The sequence below is a fragment of the Lissotriton helveticus genome, chromosome 12, assembly GCF_964261635.1.
Source record: "Lissotriton helveticus chromosome 12, aLisHel1.1, whole genome shotgun sequence".
Lineage (NCBI taxonomy): Eukaryota > Metazoa > Chordata > Amphibia > Caudata > Salamandridae > Lissotriton > Lissotriton helveticus.
The window spans coordinates 820,800,593-820,826,941 of NC_136073.1; the positions used below are offsets into that span (position 1 = coordinate 820,800,593).

The window sequence follows — 26,349 nt, forward strand, 5'->3', positions numbered from 1 at the left end:
ACCCCGCGACCGGTCCCTCGACCTCTTGTGGGACCTGGAGCGGCGCGGGGCCGACTGCCGGAGCTCGAGTCGCTTGCGGGACCGCTCCCGCCTAGCTTTAGACGTCAGGGCCCGGCAGTCGGAGCAGGTGCGGTCGTCGTGGTCGAGGCCTAAACACTTCAGGCACCGGTGATGGGGGTCGGTAACCGAAATCAGTCGGTCGCACTTGGAACAGGGTTTGAACCCGGGCATCCCTACCGGCACCGGAGTCGAAGACTCGAGTAGAGAAATGATCAAAAAGATCAAAAAGTTTAGTCAAAAAATTGCTACTGGGGTAGAGCTTCTCCGGATCTGCGCTAGCTGGCGCGGAAAAAAGAAGAACTGACATCAGCGCGCATGGGCAGCGTTTAAGTACTCCGACGACGTCATTACGGCGCGAACGACGCCGACGACTGACGCGGAGCCGCGGACGACGCCTGCCGGTGCGCAGGGGTATTGCTGTGCAAAATTTTCCGGATCCAGTCTGACGCCTGGGGATATTCTAAGGTAAGAAATCTATCACTAACGTGTCTCTTTCAGATGTGCATACTAGGGGCATAGTGCGTGGGGTATGACTGGCCTCTCCACTGAGACCTCTCTCTTGTGTGGATGAACTGGCCTTTTCCGCTGAGGTTTCTCTTTTGCATGACGGGTGAGAATAGTACAGACTGACATCTCTGCTGAGATCTCTTTCTTGGATGGCGGATGTGCATACTAGGATGTGGAGTGGAATTGCCACCGAGACCTCTCTTGAATAACGGGTGCGCCGTGTGGGGAGGAACTGGCCTTTCTGCTGAGACCTCTCTTTCGTGGGAAGTGAGCATAGTATGGTGTGGGGAGGGACTGGCTTCTCAGCTAAGATCTCTCTTGGATGATGGCTGTACATAGTAGAGTGTGGGAAGGGACTGGCCTCTCCACTTACAACTCCTCCCTTAGGTGACAGGTACGCATAGTAGAGTGCAGAAAGAGATTTCCTACCCCTTTCAGTTTTTGACGATCCTACGAGTATCCTGCGGGATCGCTACATTTTTCAAATGGAGCTTCCAGTTTGCTTCATCACAGAAACTATCCCTTATAGAACTCCTCTGAATTACTAGGGGGGACATGATGCCTTTATCCTGTCCCCTAATATAGCTATTCACAATCATTTTTACAACACATGCAACATTTTACAATTCTCAGTAATGGCCATTTAATTTCTGTTCCTCCTAAAGCCAGCCAATCAGAGCACTTGCTCTTACAGGACTTGGAGGGGCTAGACTGCTGACAGGAAAAAAAGAGCCTCTAGACCAATCAAATGGATCTATTTTTGAATCTGCGCACCCGCTGGACTTTAGTGAGAGTCCTGCGCACCAAACTGTCCAGATATACACATATTTCTGTCCCTTAATAGCTTAAAAACTACTGAACAGATTTACACCAGCACAATTTCTGGACCATAATCTAGCTTCCTGCCAAATTTGGAGTAATTCCATTCAGCAGTTTGTGTTATCGGTTTCCAAAAAAGTCTATGGAAAATGCATGGGATTTTGTGTTTTGGAACTTCCCTTTTTTCTTAGCCCCACTTGAAAGATCACCCCGAATCTTCCCAGTAAGGGGCTAAAGCGATCATATATTGGTGGAAGAAGGTGTGAGTTCAAACAGGAGACATCAACCAACTCTTTAAAGATCAGAATTCCAAGTGATATAGAAAGTGTGATTTTTGCTCGTATAGTGTTCCAGGGTTTGCAATGTGCACTGGAAAGGAGCTCCCAACAATAAGGGAATTTCTTAACCAGGGAATTGTAAGAAATATGCCAACCCTCATCAGACAGTCCTTGTTTGTTGGAATAGCCAAGTCTGCACTACAGGAAACATGGCTTGGCACCAATGATGGACGGCTGTACAATGTAGAGGTCCTTGAAAGGTCAGCACCCTATGCAGAAACACAAGGTATGGGAATGTGTATTAGAAGGCACTCAGTTTAGGATTTTTTAGTGTGTGTGAATGATCCGTGTGATGCATACAGCATTTTCTGAAATTGGGTTTCTTAACCTTTACAGAAGTTGAGTTTTAAGTGGTTGCTAGACATTCACTGGTCCACTACTAACAGGAAAGGGTACAGAAGTCTAGGTTTTTACAGTTTGCGCATTATTGAGGTTTTGTCTGCGCAGCTGTAGCAGAAAAGGAGGTTGAGGGATTTGATGAGATCTGGTGCAGGGCAGAGGTAAGCAACTTTAGAGGAAGCCTGCAATACTGAGGAGAGGTAAGGAAGGAAGCAATTGAGAGAAGCCCTTTGTCTGAAGGGTGGGCATATTATTTAAACTTCTTGGATAAGAATTGATACACCTAGCACAATTGTGACAAAAAACAAAATAAACACAGGTTTAGAAATCCATTTCCCTGGCTTTATTCAACGTTTCGCATATGTACATGTTAGATTTGAAGCATTTACAGAAATGGGGATGCTATTCCTCCCTTGTCCTTAGAGCAGGCTATTCCCATCTCAGATTGAGAGAAGGAAGGCCCATCATGCTATCCATTAAGTCCAAATGCATCTATGTAATTAAAAAAACTCTCAACGTACATGCAAACCGTAGAAAAATTTAGTTGGCAGTGAAAAATAAAACCTAGCCTTTTCTTGCATGTATACAACACCGTTTTGGATTTAGCCAGTCAGGCCCAAATGTGCTAAATGATGCAGCGTGGAACTTCACTGCACACTTAAAGGTCAAATGCTGCTTTCACAGCTCTGACTTATCACATGTAGAGGAGATGAGGAGAGGGCACTTTTCATTGGTGTCAGGAAATGTTCCATAAGCTGCAGAGTGCTCTAACACTGATTATGTTTGAGATTCCTTGCGGGCAGATTTAAAATACTGACCAGGATTCCCTTCACTGATTCTCGACGGGCACGCCCCACTTTGGAACCTCACCCGTGTATTGGTTTACAACGTCCAGGTCACTGAATACAAAGGTACACCAAGAAGGTTCCTCCGTAGAAGGACTTGTCCGGTGTGACGGGACTGTATGAGCAGTTGCTTCAGACCTTCCACACAACAGCACGCACTTGAAAAGCTCAGTTACCATTGATGCCTTAAAGTCAAGTTCAAATATTAAAAAAATCTTTTCTTCTGAAGACATCTTCAAAATTAATATATTTATACATATACATTATATATATATATATATACTGGTTCAGTAACTATTTTGTGTCATCAGAAATTGCCATAATGGCAATGGTAGTGTAATGAAAAACAATTCTGCACATTAAAACTACTGTACAGTGAGGTAAAGAAAAACAGAAATACTCACCCACAATATATATATTTCCTTTCTTTCAGAAAATACCAAACAGTGATTAAAAAATGCACAAACGCAGGAAATTAAGAAACATGGCTATTCTTCCAGGTGACACCTACAGATTTGTAAAACCCACAAGGAAGGGAATGCCTTGTTCAACAAAAGGTAAAACATATGCTAATTTCTAGATCATCTCCCTAAGAAAAAAGTCTCAAATTCAGATCTCCATTGGTACTAAATCAGTCTCGTCAAACCCATAGAAGGACTCTGCGTCACTGTCTCCCTCAAAGAGCTGGTGGAGGACCTCTGGGTCCGTGCTTTCTTCGAGCTGCTTATGGCAGTTTTCAGTGCTTGCTTCAGGTGGACTGTACTTGCAGTTTACAGTGCTTTCTTCTGGTGGGCCATCATTGCAGAGGTCTGCACTTTCTTCTGGTTGGCTATCATTGCCATGATCTTGGTCAGTGTCCTCATCCTGCATCCCCTCATTCAGCTTGAGCTGCGCTTCAAGAACATTGATTAATTCCTCTTGCATTTCAGCATTGCGCTTCGCCGTATTGGCAGTGCCGTCATGACCAGGCAGGACGCTTGCAACAAGAAACGACTGCTGGACCAGTTCGGAGTGATCGGCAATTACCTTTAGTACCTCTGCCAACCAGCCCAAGACCAGCTGCAGTATGATTTCAGACCCACAGCTAGCCTCTGCCATTTTCTGGGCTTGCTCCCTCCACTTTTTGTGTAAATAGTTTTTCACAGTCCTTTTGATGCACACATCTAGGGGCTGGATTTTAGAACTGCAACCAGTGGGAACGACAGCAGGAAGAGTACAGGTGGAACTCAGCAAGGACAGTGTCTCCTCTGACAGATGTGTTCGATGGCAGTCCAGCACCAGCATCCCTTTATTATTAGGTCCATCAGTATGTTTTTGCCACACTCGTGTCGACCAATGTTCCATTATCTCATCATCACTATAACCATTTTCTTTTGCTTCTAATACAATGGACCCCGGCACCTCTCCCAACTGATTCAAATGACCTCGAAAAAATACCATGGTTGGAAGGAGGCTTCCATCAGCCAGAATAGTAAGTACAAACTCACACCAAGGCTCCCCAGTTCCCACCATTAACAGAGCATTGTCCTTTTTCTCATCACTTGCCAGCAACTCAGTGTCCAGGAAGAGGGAGAGCTCATCGATAGCGGCAATCATGGAGAGCGGGAGGTCCTGATTGTGGATTTGTCTCTGCACAAACTCTATGAAATTCTGGGCATTCTCCTCCGTATCTTTTGGAAGAGGGTGTGCCACCGCCACCTTTGAGTGTGTGCTCAAGTTGTGTCTCAACATAAACCTCACCGCCCATTCATAGGAAATTTTAAAGCCTCCTTCCAGTGATCGTCCAATCTTAGTTGCCTTTTGAAAAAGAGTCTCTTCATTCACAGGCTGCTGCTGTTCTCTCTGGGTGAGTACCCATTCAGCCAATTTCTCTTCTGCCTCTGCACCAAGATATTTACCCTCTGATAGACTCTCCAGGTTTTCCTCCTGGAAAGTCTGGAAACGGCGAAGCCAGCGTCTGATGCGCCTCGGCGGGTTCCCAAAGTGCTCAGCTGCCTGCTGAATGTTGCAGCACAAGGCAAACAGCACAACCCGTAACTTCTTAACAGACAGCTGTTCCTTCTTGAAGGTGGGTTCAGACTGTTTAGTGTTCAGCTCCTCATCATGATCATCCTCCTGCTCATCGACATCAATGGTGTCCTCGTCCAAATGGGACAATGCTCCCTCTGGTACAGTTGGAACAGATTCAGGAGGAGATTCGTCTTGGTCCATCTCTGGTGGAGAACTCTCTATTGCAGTTACTTCTTTGTAAACAGACAAGTCAGTCACAGATTCTGGAGTAGAGATTTTCCTTTAAAAGAAACAAATGGAAAAGATAATGTAAGTGGTAGCACAGACTAAATGAGAAAATACGAACATGTCTACCAAGCCCACACATCAAGAAAATACATGAATATAATTACCTGGGATGAGATACTGGAGTAGATTCTGAAAAGAAATGAATATACGATTATAAATTGAGCTATTCAAAACCTGCTGTAAATAGCAATATGAGTGCACAAGACTTAAGCCAGACTATAATAGGTCACAACGATTTTTTTACTCTAATATTGGGTTGGGGGATGGGGGGGGGGGTCTGCTTCACCTTCTGCTTTTTTCTCAGTTGGGTGAAAATGCTTCGATATGTTATTACTTGTAAAACCCTTATGTCCCAAACCCTCTGGGGAATCTTTTTCGTTGTAGTGTCTCAATTCATATAAAAAATACAGTCTATTTTTACAAGTTGTTGTCAGAATTCTGGAGTACCATGTTGATTTCTCCTGCAGTTGTTTTGGTGCTGTTTACACCAGTTCCGCTGTGTGAGTCATGTTGCACAGTGCCACAGCTACCCAGTTTATAGCTACCCAGGCTTGAGTTGATGGGGTGACAGACGAAACCTACTGAACCTAAACGGGTTGGTAAGTGTTTTACACGGTGAGGTCGCACAACAACACCATATAACACACTCCATTTCCTCACACCAGGCATGAATGTCTATACAGTAATGCGTGGTGAAGGTGTGCATTTCAGACCATGTAGCTGCTTTACAGATGTCTTTAAGTAACAGGTTTCCCACAGACGCCAAACTGGCTCTTTTCCTGCAAGTAAAAAGTGCTTTACGAATTGGATGAAGAGCATGTTTTGCTTTGGTGCCACGTACCTGGATTCCCTTTAATATCAATTTTATCGTACAAATCCTGACTTAGAGATTAGGTTTCCCAATTGGAGTTTTGCAAATGCAACAAAGTTGCTAGGTAAATATATTTGCAGTTAATAGAATACATTTTTATTGTTTGTAGAACAGAAATACTGTACATTTTTCCCCCCAATTGTCATCTTCTGCCAACCAGTGCACCACATGCTGAACAGCCATATAATAAAGCTCCATATCAGGTATCTCCAACCCCCCTTCAGCCAATTTCTTCGCCATAGTATCCAGCTTGATTCTACTTCATTTTCCAGCCCAAAACAATTCCACAAGGAGCGAGTCCAATCAGCAAACACCCTGCACATAACCATTGTGTCTCGAAAATTACAGAGGCACCATGGCAGGAAGACCATTTTATGGTTAGTTTAATACATTAATGCCTTTTTTTTATATCTAAGGTGTGCAAAGCTCTTTTGACGTTGAAGAAGCTTATGGAAACAAAATAGGCAAGTCATGGAACTGGGAGACAACCTTTGGAAAGAAACGCAGATTCGGCAAGACAACCCGATTTTATGAATTTGAATGAAAGGCTACTTAGATGATTTAACTCTATGTAAGGAAGCGATTTCTACTAGAAAGGCTTCTTCCCAGGAGCGATTTTGCATCCCAAGACAAAAAGTGGTTCTATAAGTTGTATGAGGGCTACATTCAGACAACACGTAGAAGCCAATGGTTTCCTTGTGGAAATAACTCTTAAGGCCCTCCATAAAGACTTCAGCTTGGATCTTAAATAAAAATCTAAGTTGCCTGTTATGCATGTACGCAACTACGTCTGCCAAGTGAAGCCTAATAGATGTGTATGGCAATCCTGAATTCTTTAAGTGTAAAAGATTGCGGATAATGTCTTAGATCGGTGCATGCAGAGGTTGTAAATCTTTACTAATGCAGTAATGAACAAACAGTTTCAATTTTGCAGCATAACAAGCTTGTGTGGTAGCCTTCAGAGCTCTCGCAAAATGAGCATACACTCCAGTGGAAGCTGAAAACAAATATCAAGAGCTCAGAAACCAAATCACAAAATTGATTTCCTTGAGATTTTGATGTCTGAGTTGCCCCTGATGCATAGTTAGATGAGATACAGCAAAAAACTTGGCTGTAAGGGATTTAGATGTTGCACAACCAACATATACACTAATGTACACAGTCTGAAACAGTAAAAGTTGCCCACCTCCCTAGTCGACTGCCACAGGACTAAAATTAAATGAACACAAAAGCAGCAAATGGAGAGGCAACACGAGCAATTATTAAATGAGAAATCAATTTTGATAATTTGAGACACATATCCTTCGTGAATACAAAAAAATTTCCAAATTTTAATCAAGTAAGTCTTGACACGGTGATAACAGCCAAGAAATCAAAACATGATGATCAGCAAAACAGCATAAGACTGAAGGTAAGGTGATCACTGAAACAGCATAGAAGACAGCCCCAGATGCATAGTTAGAGTCTGCTTACAGGAGTTACTTCTTGTATGCGTGAACGACACTTCCAGCAGCACTTAGTACATTGGTTTGCTTGCCCATGTTGAGCGTCCAATAAGATGGTCTCATCTTACGGACTACATATGGAATCAAGAGATACTGAAGGAAAAACGTAGGCAAATATCCCTGATCAATTCATCCATACCGCTTTGCCCAAATACTGTGGATGTGGGTACCTGGAGGTGAAGCATGGATATTTTGTGTTTTCAGCAGTGTATGAAACAGTGGCCATCCCCCATTTGTGATAGTATCTGGGGATTTATCACCCACTTGTGTACTTGTTGATGCATCCTGCTAAATAGGTCTAGAAAGTCGTTGTCCACCCAAAGCAGATGTTCTGCTAAGAGTAAAACTTAGTGATAAACAGCCCAACGCCATATCACTTGTGCCATCAGCTGGGGCAAATCTGTGCCACCTGGATGTACTATATTACAGTCATATTGTCCGTTCACGCAGGAATGGACTTGTTGAAGCTCATCTTTTAAAACATTGGCCTCTGCTCTTCATCAACCAGTCATCCAAATACGGGAAGGCACAATTGGTGCAACCACAGAATAAAAGCTTGCAATGGTAGTGTTGTCCACTTACCACAAATCTGAGGTAACAATGATGAGCTGGATGGATAAGGATGTGGAAGTGACCTGACATTAAGGGTCACCATATTATCTTCTGTGTACAGCAACAGAATTACGTCCTGCACGGTGGTATCTTTAGGTGCTCCAACAGTATTATGGCTTAAAGGTCTGAAGCCTAATCTAGGCTTCAGAGTCCAGTCTAAATAATTTGGGACGAGGAAGTACGGGGAGTAAATCCCTTAACCATATGGTGTAGAGGAACAGGTTCATTAATACCCTTCTTTCGTGGGGAAGGTTAGGAAAGTCATTGCTTGGAGCACTGGTGATGGAACAATTTTTAGAGTTGGGGTGCTGCCATCAATGGTACATCACTAAAGTCATAGGGATTGGGAAAATCTAACTGTCACACAAGGGACAAGTGAGACAAATGGCAAATACATTCAGAAGGAGAATAGTAAGGGTGTAATATGTAACTACTGGTGCATTTTGGAGCACACTATAGAAAATCTATTACCTTTATGGACAGCACATTTTCTACTGAAATGGCCACAATGTTGTACTGACATGCAGTTTTACTCATGAAACTATAGCACATTGGGTTGAAGCAAATAATTACAGCTTGAATATCCCAACATAAAGTGTCATTTTGCTTCATTTGAGCTTTTTTAAATGCGGATATATTTTGAAATATTTGTACAGTTCATTTACAGGTATTTAAATTGTGTTGCGTGTTGGGAAAAACTGACACATTACAGCCTTTTCTTTTACATTTTTTATACCCCAGCAAAACTGTAAAATTGTTCACCATTACAAAATGCTCTAACTTTACATTTGAAGAAAAGTAAACACCAGTTTCCTCTGACATCTGACCTTTGTCTATGAACGCATTAATGTGACAAGATAAAAACAACTATTAAAGGCATCTTAAGTGTTCCTTCACCCTCTGAACTACAGCGTGGTTAATCTGGGGGTGCTGCAGCACCCCTGCACTCCTACTTCCAGCGCCTATGGCTCTGAGGCAGAGTTTCTTGTCTTCCTCTACTCTTTCCTCTGCTGTTGCCTCAGAAGCATAATTTTAGAAAGCTTCTTTGAGAAGGTCTTTCCTGAAATGATGGCTATTGTTGAAACTCAGGGCGTGTGGTGTTGCTGCTGTCTTGGCACTCCCGCTTGCCTGCTGGAGCAAAAAACCTCCTGCTGGAACTACTGTGCTGGGATCAATGGCCGGCAACACAGTGGACCGGGCAGATGCTTTTTGAATCCTGCGGACGCAAGGAAGCAGCGCCTCAGCTCCAAGTAAGATATTGCTGGTTAGATGAAGTCGTAGGTCACTCCTCTGCAGCTTTGGGAGGGGACACAGCTTTCTGGTCAACCCAGGTCTGTACAACTGTCAAGGTCCAGCAGCAAGGCAGGGTTTTACACCAATGGTGGTGAAGACCTCAGTTCTCATGTCAGGGGTACTTCTTTGTCCTTCCTTCTTCAAGTAGACACATCTGATCTTCTGGTGTCAGGGGGCCAGCAAAATACTAAATTTAGGGGCGTTAAGGGGGCTAAGGGGGGTCACTACACCCCCTAGAGGACCACTTTCTTTGGGGAGTGGGCATCACCCTTTCCCAGATTTCCTAATTCCACCACACACAAGATGGTGGAATTCCTAACTTCGTGTTCATGTCAAGCTGTTCACGCTAACGGTGTGTCCAGTCTGGCAGTGCAACATGCCTCCTTCATAGCTAATTTTCCCGTCTGCCCTGGTGCCAAATAGGCCCAGGACGGGGGTGGCATTTCCGCTGTCGGGGGAAGCCTTGGGTCGCAATTCTAAGGCAGCAGAGGCCTTTGAAGCCTCCTGCCTTGATATGCAGTTCACCCGTCATGCTTGGAGGAGGTGTAAACACCTCTTGCCAGTGCAGGCATTGTTTCTGGCCTGAGAGCGGGGCTATCACCTCCTAGGGGGTCAGAAACTCATCTGTAGTGGCAGGCTGGCATGGACCAGTCAGCCAGCACACTAGAGGACTAGTTTGCTTCAGGGGGAACTTCTAAGGTACCCTCTAGACGCATGTATTAATAAATCCATCACTTGAATCAGTGTGGGTTTATTAATAAGAGGAGTTTGATGCCAAACACCATATGTTTCAGTTAAGCCATTATGTAGCTGGGAAACTCATTTTGACCAGTGCCCAGTACATACCGTACATACACACCGCTCACTTGCAATATCCAGTAATAGAACTAGACAAAGGGGCATATCTGCTTATGCAGGTATGTCCTCACATAAAATATAACGCACACTGCCTCAGGGCTCAAAGGCCTGCTGTAGAGGTGATTTACAAATTTTATATGCAGTGGCTTTGGCATGGAACACAGAAGTGTGTCATGTCAGGATTCCAATCATGTTTTGCACCATGTCACACAGCCTGCAATGACAGTCTGTCTGGAATTTGTGTGTGGGTCCCTCGGGGTGGCGCGAGATATGCTGCAGCCCGTGGGGATCCTCTTAAGTACCCATGCCCTAGGTACCTGGGGTACCATTTACTAGAGGCTTACAGGAGTGCTACACTCCTAAGGCTTAGCCAATTGTAGCACATTTAGACAACACCTTGTTTTGGGGAAGGAACAATGGCACTGAGGTCTTGTTAGCAGGACTCAGTGCGCTTTCAGTCGAAAATCAGCATCTAGTAGCTAAAAGGGAGGCACAGAGTGGGGGAAGGGCGGGGGAGGGACAACTGCAACAAAAGCATGGTTTCCTACACATACAAATTGTTCTATATGCTCACCTTTACTAGTATGTACTAAATGACTGCACCCATTCACTTACAAAGATGATCTGTACATTTGAATCACACACCTCATTATGCCTCTAACTGACTAATATAGTTCTCAGCTCCATTTTTTATTGCCTTGCTGCATAAGAATTTTCTAGTCCAGTACTTTGGTGCAGCCTTTTTCCATGTGAGAAGACTTCACAGTAATTTTCCCTTGTTTAAGGGGCTTTCTAGAGACTGAACCATTAGGCTGCATTAGTTTCAATGGTAGTCATCTTAAACTGCAAGAAATTTGGGAGGTTTACAAAACCCCATATCTCAAAGGAAGAGAAACCCGTTTCAGATTGTTAGCATTGGATGAATTGAATGAGTAATTAGGTGTTTTTCCCTTGTGCTCAGCATATTCCATAGAGGCAACAGTTTGCTTCTTGCATAAAACCATTAACCCTTTCTCGCCCATTTTACGCCTTCTGGTTTACAAAGTGGGACCGACCAAACAAGCATGCATTGAAATCTATTCAACTCTTTTCCACATTAAGACGAGCAACAATATAAGTGTGATTTTATTAAAATTGCATATCTCACCGCTAGTATTGGGTAAGAGAGTGACCAGTGTCTTCTTCACCCCATCACTACTCTGGACCTCACTGTTTGCCACCGAAGCAGTCATTATGTAGTGGTTTCCAAATGAACTATGGGAGACGAGGGGCATCGAAGCAGAAACAGGTTGTGTACTTACAGAAACTGCTGAAACAAAAGGAAAATCACAAAAATTACAATACAACAAAAACGCTTCAAAATGTTTATGCGTTTTAAATACCTATTGTCTGCAATAATCATAATTTTGAGCTCGGTACTAATTTTAATACTCTCTCAACTTACAGCTCATAAGCTGGTTCTTACCTTTCAAGTGAAGGAGTATGGAGCAGAGAGTTCTAAAGAGAAGAGCCCTGCACAGGGAAAGCTCAGTGAACAAATCTGATTCTCAGAAAGAAGTGACTAGCACAGAAGACCGTGAAGAGTGAATTAGAGTGGAATGCACTTGTGAAAGGGCATCCAATTCAAGGAGTCTAGCCTGGGCAAATATATCCTGAACCTCACCAGCGCCCCCCACTGCTGCATTTTGGACACATGGAAGACACAATATTTGCTGGTAAGAGGGGGGGGGGCTATTTCCTTAATCCAGCTGTGAAGAAAATCCAAGCATAAGCAATGTTACTCAATCATCTCATTAAAAAAGACCCAGATATTTTATTAATCTGCCAAGGACAGCATTTAGCTCCTATTGTAACCCCACGCTGGCAGAAATGCTCTGAAATTACCTCCTAGAAACTCCTTAATTATCCTTGTTGACAGAAGATACAAAGTGTAGGACGAACTCCAAAACCTCGAGTGAGTTGCCAGGTGAGCTTTGACAACAGGGAAGGATTCAGGCATTCCTTATTCTCTGGTTCCAGTTTAATACCTTTATTTATTACAATTCCAAGTGAAAAAATAGTATTGCATAAACCATACATGCATATCGGTTGAGTGTAGTAGGCTATTTTTTGTTATCATTGTTGCTGGAGGGGAAGGACATCAACAAGAATATTAACATGCTCTTGAGGCATCGGCTATTAGGAATTATGGCCACTCTCCATGCTCAACAATGGTAATAAATAGCATACAGCATATTATACTCTACACATCGGTTTGCATTAAATGCTCTGCAAACTCCTGCGATCTGTTGAGCTTGGATGTTTGCAACTTGCTTTTCTTCAGAAACGTTTTGAGTCACAAGATTTGCCGTGACTCCTCTCACTATGCACAGCGGGCGAGTGTTGTAAGTGTAGTGTAGTCTCTAAGAGGTGTGGCTCACTGGTTAGAGGCGGCAGACCTGTAAGCAGAGAACGGCCCGGGACCAGGGTTCAATTCCCGACGCGGCAGGGTCTTGGACCAGGGTCAACGGACTCGATAATTCTCGCCTCAGTGCCTACTCTAACCAGGGAACACACTCGGTAACTCTGGGCATTAAGCTTGCCTCATCTCTACAACGGCCCCCCACAGACGCCGGGGATGCCTGGTTTCACCCTGGAGATACCCAGAAAGGGAGCATCTCACAGGGAAAACCAGGACGGGTTCCCCAGCGGTCTACAGCGCCAGGACACTCGGGTAGAGCAACAGTGCGCTTTACAAGTATCCCACACATAAGACAGTGTACTGCGCATACAAAAAACATTGAAAACGTGTGATTATAGCTAGCTTCCAGCGAAGAGTGTGGGCGCAAGTGAATATGTAACAATACACACTAAGACAGATGGTTATTGAGGCTAAGTAACACTTTACGTTTGTAGGATGTGTGGCTGTAGATACACATGCTCTGATTAAACTTAAAAGCAATACCTCTCCAAAGCGGTGACTAGCTAGCAGATGATGTAAAAGTCTGAAAAAGGGTTCTTAATCCCAACTGGCCAACTAGAGTTTGTTGATGTACGAATACATCAACACAGTAATGCATAGTTAATGTGGTGGTGTTGACTAAGTAAAAGCCTTACAGACGTCTAGGAGAGGGATATTACTCAAAAGGCTAATGTTGCTCCCTTGTTAGGGTGTAGAATGTGCTTTTAGAGGCACAGAGAGTGCACTTAGCTTAGTATAGCAGGTTTGAAACCATAACGATCCAACTAGCAATGCCAACTTTGGAAAAAGCACACACCTTGTGGTGTTTGGCAAAAAGTTGATTGGACTTTCCAAGTGGTTTAGTTCCGTTAGTATTATTATTTAGATGTATAATGCGCACAGCTATCCAGGAGGGTTTTTTTGGCGCAAGGCAGGTAGGGGAGAGGTTCACAAGTTAAAAAGGCTAGGTCTTCAAGCCTTTACGGAAAGCAAGGAGAGATGTGCATGTTCTTAGTGAACCTGGAAGAGAATTCCAGATTTTCCGACCCAAATATGAGAAGGAATGACTTTTCATGCAAGACAATCGGGCACTAGGCACACTAAACAAAGAGTGAATCATAGATCGCAACGAGCAAGAAGAATGATAAAGCAAGACCAAGTCCTGAATATATTGAGGACCAGTTCCCACTTTAGACAAATTAAGCATAAAGTTTTGAACTTGAACCGGTTCAGTATTGTGACCCAGTGTAGCACGCGGAGAAGGATGGAGACTGAGGTAATGTTAGAAAGGCAGTAAAGCGGCCTCACGGCTGATTTCTGAACTACTTCATCCTGCGGGTAATATCTTTTTCAGCTCCCAGATACAGCACATAACTATAGTCCAGTCTAGCTATAATCAGAGCCTGGATCACAGTCCTTTGGGCGGAAGCAGGGATCATCTAGATTTCTTAGACATTTGAGAACCGCAAAACAGATGGCTGTCACCTTAGCCACCTGAGGCTTCATAGACAGCTTGTCATGCAGAAGGAATCCCAGGTTTTTGACTTTCTGTGATGGAATAGGCAAAGCCCCTAGAGAGTCGGGCAAGTGGTGAAGGCCCCAGAGCGAGGAGTTTTTTCCCAGAATCATGACCTCAGTCTTATCGCCATAGAGCCTGATAAGAGTTTTTATTAATCCAAGAGACGCAACCTAGGCCAAAGCCTAACTCTGATGGTCCATGGTTCTATTCAGAAGACAGAGTAATGGTGATTAGTGCCATTTGTGTAGGACAAAAAGTGTCAGACCACATTTCTCCACTTCATCCGCCAAAGGGCGGACGTAGATGTTAAACAACAGGGGGATCAACACTGAACCCTGGTGAACTCCTGACCTCAGGGTATGAGTCTCAGATCTGGCAGTTGAAAAAAACCTTGGAACGTATGATCCTTTAGGAATGATCTAAGCCACACCAAAGCAGGGCCCTCCAGTCTCTCCTCCAAAATTGAGTGAGACACAATATCAAAGGATGAGCTACGGTCTAACAAAATAAGCGCAGCGGTTCCGCCTTCATCAAAATGCAGCCTGAAAAACTCGGTCACGCCCAAAAGGGCGGATTCAGTGCTGTGCTAAGTCCTAAATCCAGACTGAGAGGAATGAAGAAAATTCTGAGCCTCCACAATTAGGTCATCTGGCCATTAATATGTTTACATAAGACTTTGGGAAAAAATCGGAAGAGAAATGGTACGAAAGTTGGACATGTCTGCCAGGTACAGATTAGCTTTTTTTTTTTAGAAGGGGAAGGACCATGGCATATTTCCATTTCTGGGGAACCTGTCCCTACCTAAGAGATATTACCAAGATCTCTTAGTAAGGATAAACAGTTGGAGTAATATCATATTAGGGGTCCAAAGGGGAACCTGTTTTTAGTAGATTGCAGAATGATATTAAAGATTAAAGATCGCAGTGTCCAACAGGGGCCAAGTCCTTGATTTAGGTGCTGCATCAGCAGTAGTCACAACACCACAACACCATAACAACCTGCAAACCTGCATATGTAGGTTTCTGGGGATCGGGATTAGTCCTACTGACATCTGACTGACCTTCATGAGTGCAGTTTAGAGCAATTTGCGAAAGAATCTTTTCCACTTTTTGATTCAAGAAGAGAGCTAACTCCTCGCACTGCGTAGAGAAGAGTGTTGGATGCCGATTGTAGAGGTATGATAATTCTTTGATCACCTTAAACAAGATTTAAGAACAATTTTAGCTCTTAATATTCCTATGAATAACATGCAACCCTTGCAAGTTTGCAGAGGCCATGATATTGTTTTTGCGTGGTTCTATACTGGCTTTTAGCTTTCTCTGTGTAGGACTTAAGCCATAACCTTTCCAGGGCCTTACACTGTTTTTCATATTTCAGAGCCTCACTAAACCAAGGGGCTGGCAGCAAAGATCGGCCAGAGCTTTTGACAGTAGCAGGTAAGATTTGCTCCATAACCTCTGCAAGGCAATTATAAACCATATCAGAATCTGCATCCATCACTTGTGTTAAAACTGGTCATTTATGATGCAATAGATTATTCATTGCTGGAATATTCAGTTTCATCCAATTCCTGGATTTGAAGGGTCTGGCAAAGAGGTACACCGATTACTAGCATAACCAGGGGGACGATATAGCAGGACTCCTGAAAACGTGAAATTCAGGTGTAAGCGAAAGCACAAAGCAAAGAGCTTCACTGTCAGGTACCGCATAAGCTTAAATTTTACATTGAAAGTTGTTTTTAAAAATAATCACAATCCCCCCACCTCTCCGATTATGCTGGTCTTTCCTAGCTATAATGTAATTAGGCGGGAAAGACATAATTACATCTGTTGAAGAGCCCTCATGCAGCCATGTCTCAGTAAGAAACAGAGCATCGGGCTGAAAATCCCATAGAAAATTAAATAGGTGCTTATGTTTCTGGAGGGACCGATAATTCATACTAAGGAGACAAAATTCTCTAATCAGTCTAGATCCCCCAGAAGACTCAAAGGTATGATCTGCCATAGTGGGTGAAACTTCAATGCAGTTGGCTGCAAATTAATGCCAAGCATTGCTAGCTATACTATTTACATCAATAGAACATGCATAGTCCATCAATATAGAATATCGAGTCAATGATCTACCGGACACCATTTTTGGACTAACAGGAGCATTCTGGAAGGGAGGAGCTTTTTCCTTGTACTTTCCGTCAGGATAAATGTGGTTCAAAAAGGATTGGGAAGTGTTCATAGGAAAAAATATGAGAAATTCACCAACTGTGCTTTGCCAAGCCTACAACTCTAGGTCAAGCCGCCCTCCGACCACTGTGGCTTTCATGTCCAAATATGAAACTAAGGTAATGTGTTGTAATAAGTCAATTCTTCCATTCACTGCTAGAAATTATACTTGGTGTTAGAGAAGGACATCATGGCACAAACATTGGACACCTGTACTACTCTAAAAAGGTGCGAAAGTCAACCTGGTAAGTTCTCTTGTTGCTACCCAAATGCTGAATTACAAAGTATCAACTGTCCTTTTTGATAATAAAGAGCTAAGTTTCCATGTTTCTTGATAATGAATCATTTTAACATGGCAGCGAGTTTATCATGGTAACAAGCAGACTGTTAAAATATCACTTATGCAAACACTTACCTCCAAACTTAATGTTGCCGTAAGTATGTGATGGATTAAACACCAAGTGTTTGGCCATGGCATCTCCAAATGCAGTTACAAAGAGACAGGAAGAGCAGGTGATGGTCATGGCACTAAGGAAACAGAAGACAACAATTACTTTTACATGTGATGCAAGATTAGGATGCTGGCCAATAAATACTGAACTAACTTCAAAGTACATTTTTTTTGAATAACCTACTACTAGAATAATCAAACCCTACAGGGCTTCTGATGAAAATGCTGTACATTTATTTTAGAATTGTGGTTCCCTTGTCCAGTTTTAGAAAAGAATACCAACGCTTAAATCTACATTTTACAATGCCCTATGCTTCTCGCACCCATCCTAACTCTAGTTCTGAAAACTCAGGAAAAGTTATATTTCAGAATCCAAAGTAATAATACGAACTTGCAAAACCAACAGGTTTTGTCTTTAGGAAGAACCACACAAGCAGAGAAATAGCAACACAGGCGAATGTGGCGGGGGAGAGAAGTACACGAGTGTGAGAGCTGGAAAACATGCACTCTTGTTGAGTGCCTAAACAAAAAGAAAAAAGAAGCGTGTGAAACAGAAGCGAGCAAATGAGTGACATGCAATCAAGCAACTGTAACCAATGGCTGAGCTTGAAGCCCATAGTAAGCTAACAATACATCTCATAACAGACAGTACATACACTGCCTAGGAGAGCCCTCGAAAAAAAAAAAAAACTGTTTTCTCAAACTACTGCAATACCAAAATACATAATTTCCCTATTACTTTGCAGTGGCTATCGGCACAGACCTTTAAAATTATTAAAATTTTTGCTGCAAGCGCTTTTGCCCCTGGACAGACTCGCATTGAGCCAACCGTCCACCAGCACCTACTTAACAGTGCAATTACAGATGTGGGGCTAATTAAGACAAATCAAATGTCTGAAGACATGAAGGGGTGTCCTTGGTTTAAGTGGGGACAGGGTTAGCCAGGCTTTTCACAAACTAAAAAAGAATTGTTTACTATGGATCTCACAGATTCCGTCCAAAATGTATTCACTGGTCATGTTCTGTTTGTACAGCAAAATGTACTCAATGAAGGAAATGTCTTCAATAAATGTCGGGTTTTATCAGAAGATAAAAGTTTGACACATAAAACTAGCCTCTCCCTGCTGTGCTGTAGTGAAAAGCTTATTCACAGAAAAAGTAAAATCTGATGATAAACATTTGAAGAGATCCTTATGAATAATAAGCTCTTACACAGAATACGCTAACATATTTGTTTATTTTGGTGATCAGAATGATATAGTGTTTCAGATATTTGGATACGTTTAAAGATTTCCCACTGTACTGAACGAAACCAATGAAAACAATGGCTTACCAATTTCCAGTGTTTTTGAACAATGCCAGGTATTTCGGGCTCTTGCGAGGAACATGATTGCTAAAATGGGAAAAGAAGAAGCAATTTCAACTTTTTTGTTTTACAGTAAACTCAAAAGCAAGATTTTGTGTGGTAAAAGCAATGGAGTTGTAACAGAAATAAAGTGAAAGGTAAAGTACTGTTAACCTGGTAACAACTGCATAATTAAGAAATAAGTGTACAATTTTTTAAAGGGGTTTGACTGTTCACTCAGTACATCTATTTAATCAAACAGTTTTGCTGTGTAAAACAGTACCCAACGAGAGAAAAGTTATGTGTAACAAGTTTTGCAGCTGGATGCTATGAATTTACAAGCTGTAAATCACGGAAACGACAGAAAACATCCTTCTACAGGCAAACATGGAGCAACAAACTCAAATAAACTTAAGAGAAGCACAAATTCTTTGGACAGAAGTTGGATGCATTAGTATGCGGGACCTCTTTAAAGAGATGGAATCAATGACACTAACCTACTACAGAAGGAATACAGAATACCTGAGGATGACTGGGGCCATTATTGGCAGTGAATTAGGCATTCCTTAATCAAACCAAACATGTGCAATCATCGGACTAAAATGGAAAGAACGATTGTTCTGAAGCAGGGAGATAACAGTATATATATCTCCTACTGGCGGTCAGCGGTCGGCAGTAGGTAGTTATAGCTAGGACCAAGTTTCCTTAGGAGCTTATAACTTTGGCGTAGTTTGATGAATCTTCATGACATTTTCCAAACTAATTCTTTGTTCATATCAGCTCCTATGTGGAAAGTTTGGGGGTGATACGTCGGGGGGGGGGGGGGGGGGGGGGGTTTGCTGAGATAAAAGGGGGGTCCCAAAACGTGTTTTCTTCATGTTAGTTTCCATAGGAAACTTTAGAAAAGGCTACAGGTCGAACGGGTGAACGGAATTACCCCAAATTTGGCAGGGAGAAGGGTCTTGGTCTAGAAAACACACTTTTGGTTATTTGGTGTCAATCCGTTCAGTAGTTTTGGGGAAATATCGAAATTTACAGATATCGATATTTTGGAATTCTATCATCTGATTGGCTGAGGCGGCACGAGCTTGCTGCTTATTGGCTGCGAATGGCTGCAACTAGGAAGTGTTGGCCGCCATTTTGTGTTTCCGTTGAAGCGATTAAGGGGAAAAAAGGGGAAAAAAAGAAGGAAAGCGGAGGGTAGGAGCACTGTAACGTCTGTGGGGTGTTTAGGGTGTGCTATACAGGGAGTGTGAAGTCAAGTATTTATCCCTACGGGTGTGAAAGTGCTGTTTTGCCCAAAAGTAGGAAAGAGGAGCACGTCTGTGGGGTGTTTAGGGTGTGCTATACAGGGAGTGTGAAGTGAAGTATTTACCCCTACCGGTGTGAAAGTGCTGTTTTGCCCAGAGTGAGATGGAGCTGAGGTGAGGTGTCGGTACAGTCGGGGATGAAAGCTTGCGTCTAAACTGTGAGATGAGTGCTGTAAACTGATGTGAGCTGAGTGCTGTAAACTGATGTGCTCTGGGCACTGTAGCATACTGGACGCTATAGCATAGCTGTGTAGGTGGTGTTAGTATGCGTTTAGAGCATAGCGGGAGTGGGAAGCAAACTACTCACTGGTACCGGTCTGAACACTTGGGGATGAAACCGTGAGCCTAAGCCGTGAGCTGATTGCTGTAAAGTGATGTGCTGTGGGCGCTGTAGGACACTGCCTGCTGTAGCATACCTGTGTAAGTAGTGTTAGTATGCGTTTATACTATACAGAGAGTGGGAAGTGAACTACTCACCTCTACCGGTCTGAAGACTCGAATGCAGTGTTTTAGCAAGCAGGAATAAAGAAATTATTGTGAAGATTATAATGCAGAATGTTGCAATGCTACAGAAGACAAATGGTGAAATCAGGTGTGTCTAAGAAAGTGGCTGTGTGTAATAAAGCGATGGAGTTTGTAAGTTATATAAAAAGTGTCTTTATTTAAGTGCCATTAATGGACCCACTGGTGCAAGAGCGAAGGTAACCAGCTGAGGCATACTCCAACCTGTTCTGCTGGATTCAAACGTAAGCTCCTGTAGCAGTGAATTCCACATTACATGTTAGAGTTCCATGTGACATAAACAATACCTATTAGACTTGAATGACTAAATTCTATAAGGAAAATAAAGGTAGGATATGATTACCACATGTATCCTTTAAGAAAACAAAGGAAAAAAAGAGAAATTGCAAAATGTAATCATCAAACTTTTTAGGTACCCTGGTACTGCTTTTTTGTAACACAAAATTATCAACAGTAGAACAGTCAGCAATCTGTTGTACAGTAGATTCAACTGGTGCGTGTCAGAATTGATAATAGTTCTACCCACATTGGAACTTTGAGGAGGAATACACACATTGTGCTTCTGAGAAGCACATTCGGTACCCTGCTGGTCAAACCATACATTATTGTCTTCAGAGGTTTCAAAAAAACATTCTTCTGCAGAGAGCCAAGGCATCGAGCTGAGGCAAACTCCAACCGCTTCTGCTGTATTCAAACCGAAGCTCCTGCATCAGTGAATTCCACATTACATGTTACAGTTCCATGTGACATGAGCAATAGCTATTAGACATGAATGACTAAATTGTATAATGAAAATAAAGGTAGGATACGATTACCACACTGTGGCAACCAGTTCCTCAACAATGTTGTGTTTTTTTATCTTGATCGCCAGTTTGTGAGCACAGGCTGAGGAAGAGTAAATTTGTGTGAAAGTGCTTCGTGAATTAACAGGCAGGCAGAGAGACGTGTGCACAAAGAATAGACATGGTTTCAAAATGGATGTCGGGTTTAGGCTAATTTAGCAATTAAATAGCGTATTTGCATAGGCCATACATGACCGGTCCCTGGTTAGAGTGGAGACGTAAGGGGCAATAATGAAAACAGAGTTCAAATGCGTAAGCATACTTAGAAAGTTATTATATGAAAGCAGAACAATTGAAGTGTATTAAAAAAAATTAAAGGAAAAAGTAAAAAAAGTTGGAAAAAAATCAATCCAAGAATAACGTGAATTTTTTACAAGTCTTGGAGATTGCAGTCCGGAAGTTCTTCAGCGGCTTGAGATGCGTAATGTTCCAAGAGGTCATTGTTGCCATCGTGTGAGAAAAGCGAAGCGATCCAATTCATAGCCTCGAAGGGACAGTAATGTTTCTCGAATGTTGGAGCGGCAATTTGAATTCACAGGCAATCTGCGATGTTGTCAAAGGTCGCACGTTGCAGGAGATCTTTGGCGGCTGCGCAGAAATCCCATTCCACCACGATACCTTTTTGCGTGGCATCCGCCATTGCTCCAGTGCTCGAACAATCAAGTTCATGGTTTTCAAGATACTGCATTACCTGCTGGTTATCTGGAGCGATTGTTGGGACGTTGGCAAGGCATAGATACATTCACCAGTCGAATGGGCAAGTTTTGCAATAAAAAGATGATTGCATATGTGTAAATAAATGTCATGTTGTAGCTGGCTCTGATAATAGATAGAGGCAGGCAGCCGAAAAGTAGTTCCATTTTTTCACGCTATTGATATAGCTAGTTTGCGTAGAGGCGTTTTCTGTCGGATATGGTTGTTACCACAGGGAGCGCAGCCATTTTTTACAAGCAAAAATAGTAGTAGGATGGCCGCAAATAGAGCGAGAATTATGGGCACTGTTCCGGTTATTCCAGAGATGATCGAATGAATGAAGTCTGGTATTATACCAAAAACAGTTAGAACGGCTGTGAGAAGGCCAGAGGAGACCATGTTAAAAAAAAGTGTGCCAGACCTTGAGTGTGAGGTGTTGAAAATTGTGTAACAATTCACAACCTGTAATGGGAGGTTTGTATTTAAAAGGGACTGTATTTTACTTGAAGTTTGTGCAATCTGCAGTCGATACATTTCATTTGCAGACGTGAGGGACACTTCTGTTCTGAAGAAAAGCGCTTTCAGTTTGGTTAGTTTAATGAAATCTGTTTTCAAAGTAGGGATTGAAGGCCAAGTTGAAGTTTGGGAGTTACTTTGTGTGGGTGGGAATAGACATTGCTACAGGAAGTTACTTGGTTTGAAACAGTAAGGACATACAGTATGCCAGCTCACATTCTGTAGGAGTGAATGTTATTGAGAAGCAGATAACTGCCGTTAGAAAGCTGTGTGAACGTTGGTCTAATTGTGGGAGTTGGCGTGCTTTTAAGAAAGCACGCAAGTTTGGGGGCTGTAAGCTTAGAAACGTCGTGCAGTTGGACATTCTTGGATAGTAATGAATGACTGCCATTGTGGTCGCAGTTTTTACCTGTGAGAAAAAACGTCTGTATGCTCATTAAGACAGCGATATGTAAATGGGAGAAACCACTGCTCGTGTATAAACGTGCTACCTTTTATAATCACATACAACATGACAAACAACATGTACACCTAGCAGACACAATGACACTACGTACTGTGGGAACCTTGGCTAGCCATGTACACAAACCAAACATGGTATGGCCCCTTTGCCACACAATGCAGAATGCGGGGAGAGATGGGAGCAAAGTATGTGCGAAGGTGGCAAGTGATTCTCGATTATAAAAGTATACAATGCAAAGTGTTGAGGGGATGTGCCGGACAGACTTGAGTATGCAGAGCACAGACATGACGCTACCATGATAGTACAGTCAGTAGAGAAGATTACGGAAATGTATCGCGTACCTGCCCCCCCCTGCCCCCCGTCCCCAAATCTTTAGCATAGTGGGCTGGCACGGCGTACGCAAGGCTAGCGTAGGGGTATGAATAAACGGCACGTTTCTCTGGGTGGGGTTCTCCTACGGAATGGCGAACGTGTCTGCCAGGTCTGCGCAGTTTACACCGCCATGAGGTTGCCCACGTGAGCGAAGGTGGCTGCGTGAATGATGCTCTCAGCGTGTTGGTACTCGGAAACCGTAATGGACGCTGCAACGCTTATATGCCGCACAGTTCACCTTTCGACACCGCCGTATGTGAAAGAGGGCCCACCACGTGCCGGCGGAAGCTCCTGGGCTTAGGTCTGTGAGCTCGGAAGGCTCCTGAGATCAACGCTGGCTACGGCGACACAGCATCAAGCCTGAGGCCCAGCAGCGTGGAGTGCTCTGCATACTACTGACACAGTAGTCCAACAGGTCCCAACAGTGGAACGGTGTCTTGATCCCACAATGGACGATGTTAGAACTGCATCTGAGAAGGGAGATGAAGGTACTCCCTTCGACCAGGTGCAACCAACTCTAGGTCCCAACAGTGGAACGGTGTCTTGATCCCACAATGGACGATGTCCGATATTACCTGCTGCTTGCTTTTCACAGAACTCCCTCCGTTGAGGTGCATCACACTCTGTGCTTCCGTAGCTAACTGCTGTACAGGATTATTGGGCTTGGTTGACTGTAGTCGCTGGACTACACCGCGGTACAGCAGGTCCGAACAGTGAAACGGGGTCTTGATTCTATGATTGAGGATGTCAGAAGTTAAAGTCTGTGATTATTTCTGTGTACCACCTCCGATTAGGTGCAACCAACTCTAGGTTCCAACAGTGGAATGGTGTCTAGATTCCACAATGGAAGATGTCCGATATTACTTGTTGCTTAGTTTTCATAGAACTCCCTCCGTTGAGGTGCATCAGACTCTGTGTTTGCGCATTATTGTGCTTGGTTGACACCAGTCGGTGGAGTACACCGCGGTACAGCAGGTCTGTGTACCGATCTGGTGCAACCAACTCCATGCTTTGGAATTCAACGGTACATGGCTGTTAGGCGTTAATGAATACTGCCTCTGGCCTACACTGCGGTCAGCAGGGCTCACAATTCAGATCGAGTGGTGATTGTTTAATTACAGAATCCAGTAGTTAAGTAACTACAATGTCTTTTGAAATATGCACAATATCCTTTCAGTATACTTGCTTGAAGATTTTTTTTTAGATGACTTATAGGTGTACTTCAATGACCAAATTCATCTTGCAAGTCCAAAGGAACACTGAATAGTCTACACTGCGGACAGCAGAAATCGCAATTCGAATGGTTTTGATTTATTTATTGCAGAGTTTTCTGTAATTTATGATGTATTTTGTGAAGAGGAAGTGAGAAACAGTATTCATGGTTGTCTGTGTGAGTACTGCCTTCAATTAACACTGGAGACAGCAGTGTTCACAATTCAGATAGAGTCGTTATTGTAGATGATGCAGTCCTGTAGGAAAAGACATTGCTCCAGTGCGCTGTCGGCACCATGCATACGTATCATTACAGGCTCCCCACACGCTTTTTTTTTGCTTTGCTTATGACAAACTGGGCAGCTCAAGTCCACGTTACATAGCTGTGGGCCCTTGCTGACCACTCTCTCTGGCCTACAATGCAGACAGCAGTGTTCACAATTCAGATAGAGTCGCTATTGTAGATGATGCTGTGTTGATGGCAACAGATATTACTTGTAGTACAACCCGCCCACAGCACACATCATCGCTGGCTGTGCACATGCTGAATGCTTTTGATCTGGCTATCTCAGTGCACTAGAACGGATGGACCCTTTATGATACATACTTTTTGTGTATTATTTCAGGTCTATTGATCGTGTCTCAGTGTACCACAAACTGTGGTTCTTTTACGATAGAATATTTGTCTGTATTATTTCACATCTACTGTCCCTACCTTACTACAGCACAATCTATTGATTCTTTTATTATTGAATGTCTGTGCGTGATCCAATGATTACTGTTGTAGTTGATGGTAGCAGCAACCATTCCCTAAGGGCTGGTTCACTCCACCCGCATCCGCCACAGACGTCACTGGATATTTGACCCTGGTAATAAAAAGGTGTCGAGCGCACGTGCCCGTACCCACTTCCACTATCTATCTGTGTCCATGTGTTCATCATTATCTATGCATGATACTGCCCCTGGGCGGTACTACATTACATTGTGGACAGTGTATGACACCATGTTACCTCTGGTAGTGGGGAAAACTTTGGTTATGTAACTTTTAGGTGTATGGCTATCACAGGTGGAAGGCTACTTTGCAGACGATTATTGATGAGGGTGGTGGTTGCATGTTGTGTGTAGTGTAAGATATGTGTACATAGCAAAAAGTTTCAAAAATGCTCTCTAAGCAGAAGAGGTGTGTCATCAAATGCTGTAGAGAGAATGACTAAAATGGGTGGCTACAATGGGATATGTTATGAACTAATGAAATGTTTTTTTTTAGGTCACATGGCAATCGCGCAAGGAGAACACACCCAAACGCGATTTTGAGAATATATTTAGTATAATATAAGTTTATTACAGTTAGAAATATATGAATGTTTAAAATATTTTAGATTATCACTTGGTATCATATACACTTTAAAGTTATTTACATATACTTTTGAGACAAACTAAAAATGAGGGAATGGCGTACCCGGCGCGACACCATACGTCTATGATGTTCCCATCATGCACTGGGACAGGAACAGACTAATTTGCATATAGCCAAGTTCTGAGCTGGGATGGTGCAGTGAGCTAAAAAACAGTGATGGATCAAGCCCTGATCTTTGGACTGGGTAAGAGTGGTCTGCTTAATTCAGGCACTCTGTTCATCACCACCCCCTTTTCGGAATCATTTTGTCCACCATAAGCGTGGAAGGGTATACTCAGATGTGAGTCCCTTGCTCATTGCACCATCAGGATTCAAGCAAGCCGGGCCGACGACGCCTGAAATGGCAGAAACCGGTCCCCGGAAGCTTGTTTCCTTCCCAGTACAAGAATTGGCTTGGTAGTTTGGTTTGCCCTGTTCCCATCATGCACTGGGACAGGAACAGACTAATTTGCATATAGCCAAGTTCTGAGCTGGGATGGTGCAGTGAGCTAAAAACGGTGATGGATCAAGCCCTGATCTTTGGACTGGGTAAGAGTGGTCTGCTTAATTCAGGCACTCTGTTCATCACCACCCCCTTTTCGGAATCATTTTGTCCACCATAAGCGTGGAAGGGTATACTCAGATGTGAGTCCCTTGCTCATTGCACCATCAGGATTCAAGCAAGCCGGGCCGACGACGCCTGAAAT

General features: G+C 43.2%; 1 protein-coding gene across 9 annotated transcripts in view; it reads right to left on the reverse strand.

The window, feature by feature from the left end:
- Positions 1-3,307: 3,307 nt before the first annotated feature.
- The window catches only part of POGZ (pogo transposable element derived with ZNF domain), a 428,531-nt gene continuing 405,489 nt past the window's right edge, over positions 3,308-26,349 (reverse strand). For 7 of the 9 annotated variants that reach the window (XM_078670252.1, XM_078670255.1, XM_078670257.1 and 4 more), the window contains exons 17-21: positions 18,305-18,364; positions 16,936-17,048; positions 11,493-11,654; positions 5,311-5,335; positions 3,308-5,198 (exon numbers count right to left, since the gene is read on the reverse strand). In XM_078670252.1, the coding sequence (XP_078526378.1) occupies positions 3,518-5,198; positions 5,311-5,335; positions 11,493-11,654; positions 16,936-17,048; positions 18,305-18,364 (2,041 nt within the window). In that variant the 3' untranslated portion in view covers positions 3,308-3,517. The remainder of the gene's footprint in view (positions 5,199-5,310; positions 5,336-11,492; positions 11,655-16,935; positions 17,049-18,304; positions 18,365-26,349) is intronic. The other 2 variants (XM_078670253.1, XM_078670259.1) reach the window with 1 other exon arrangement.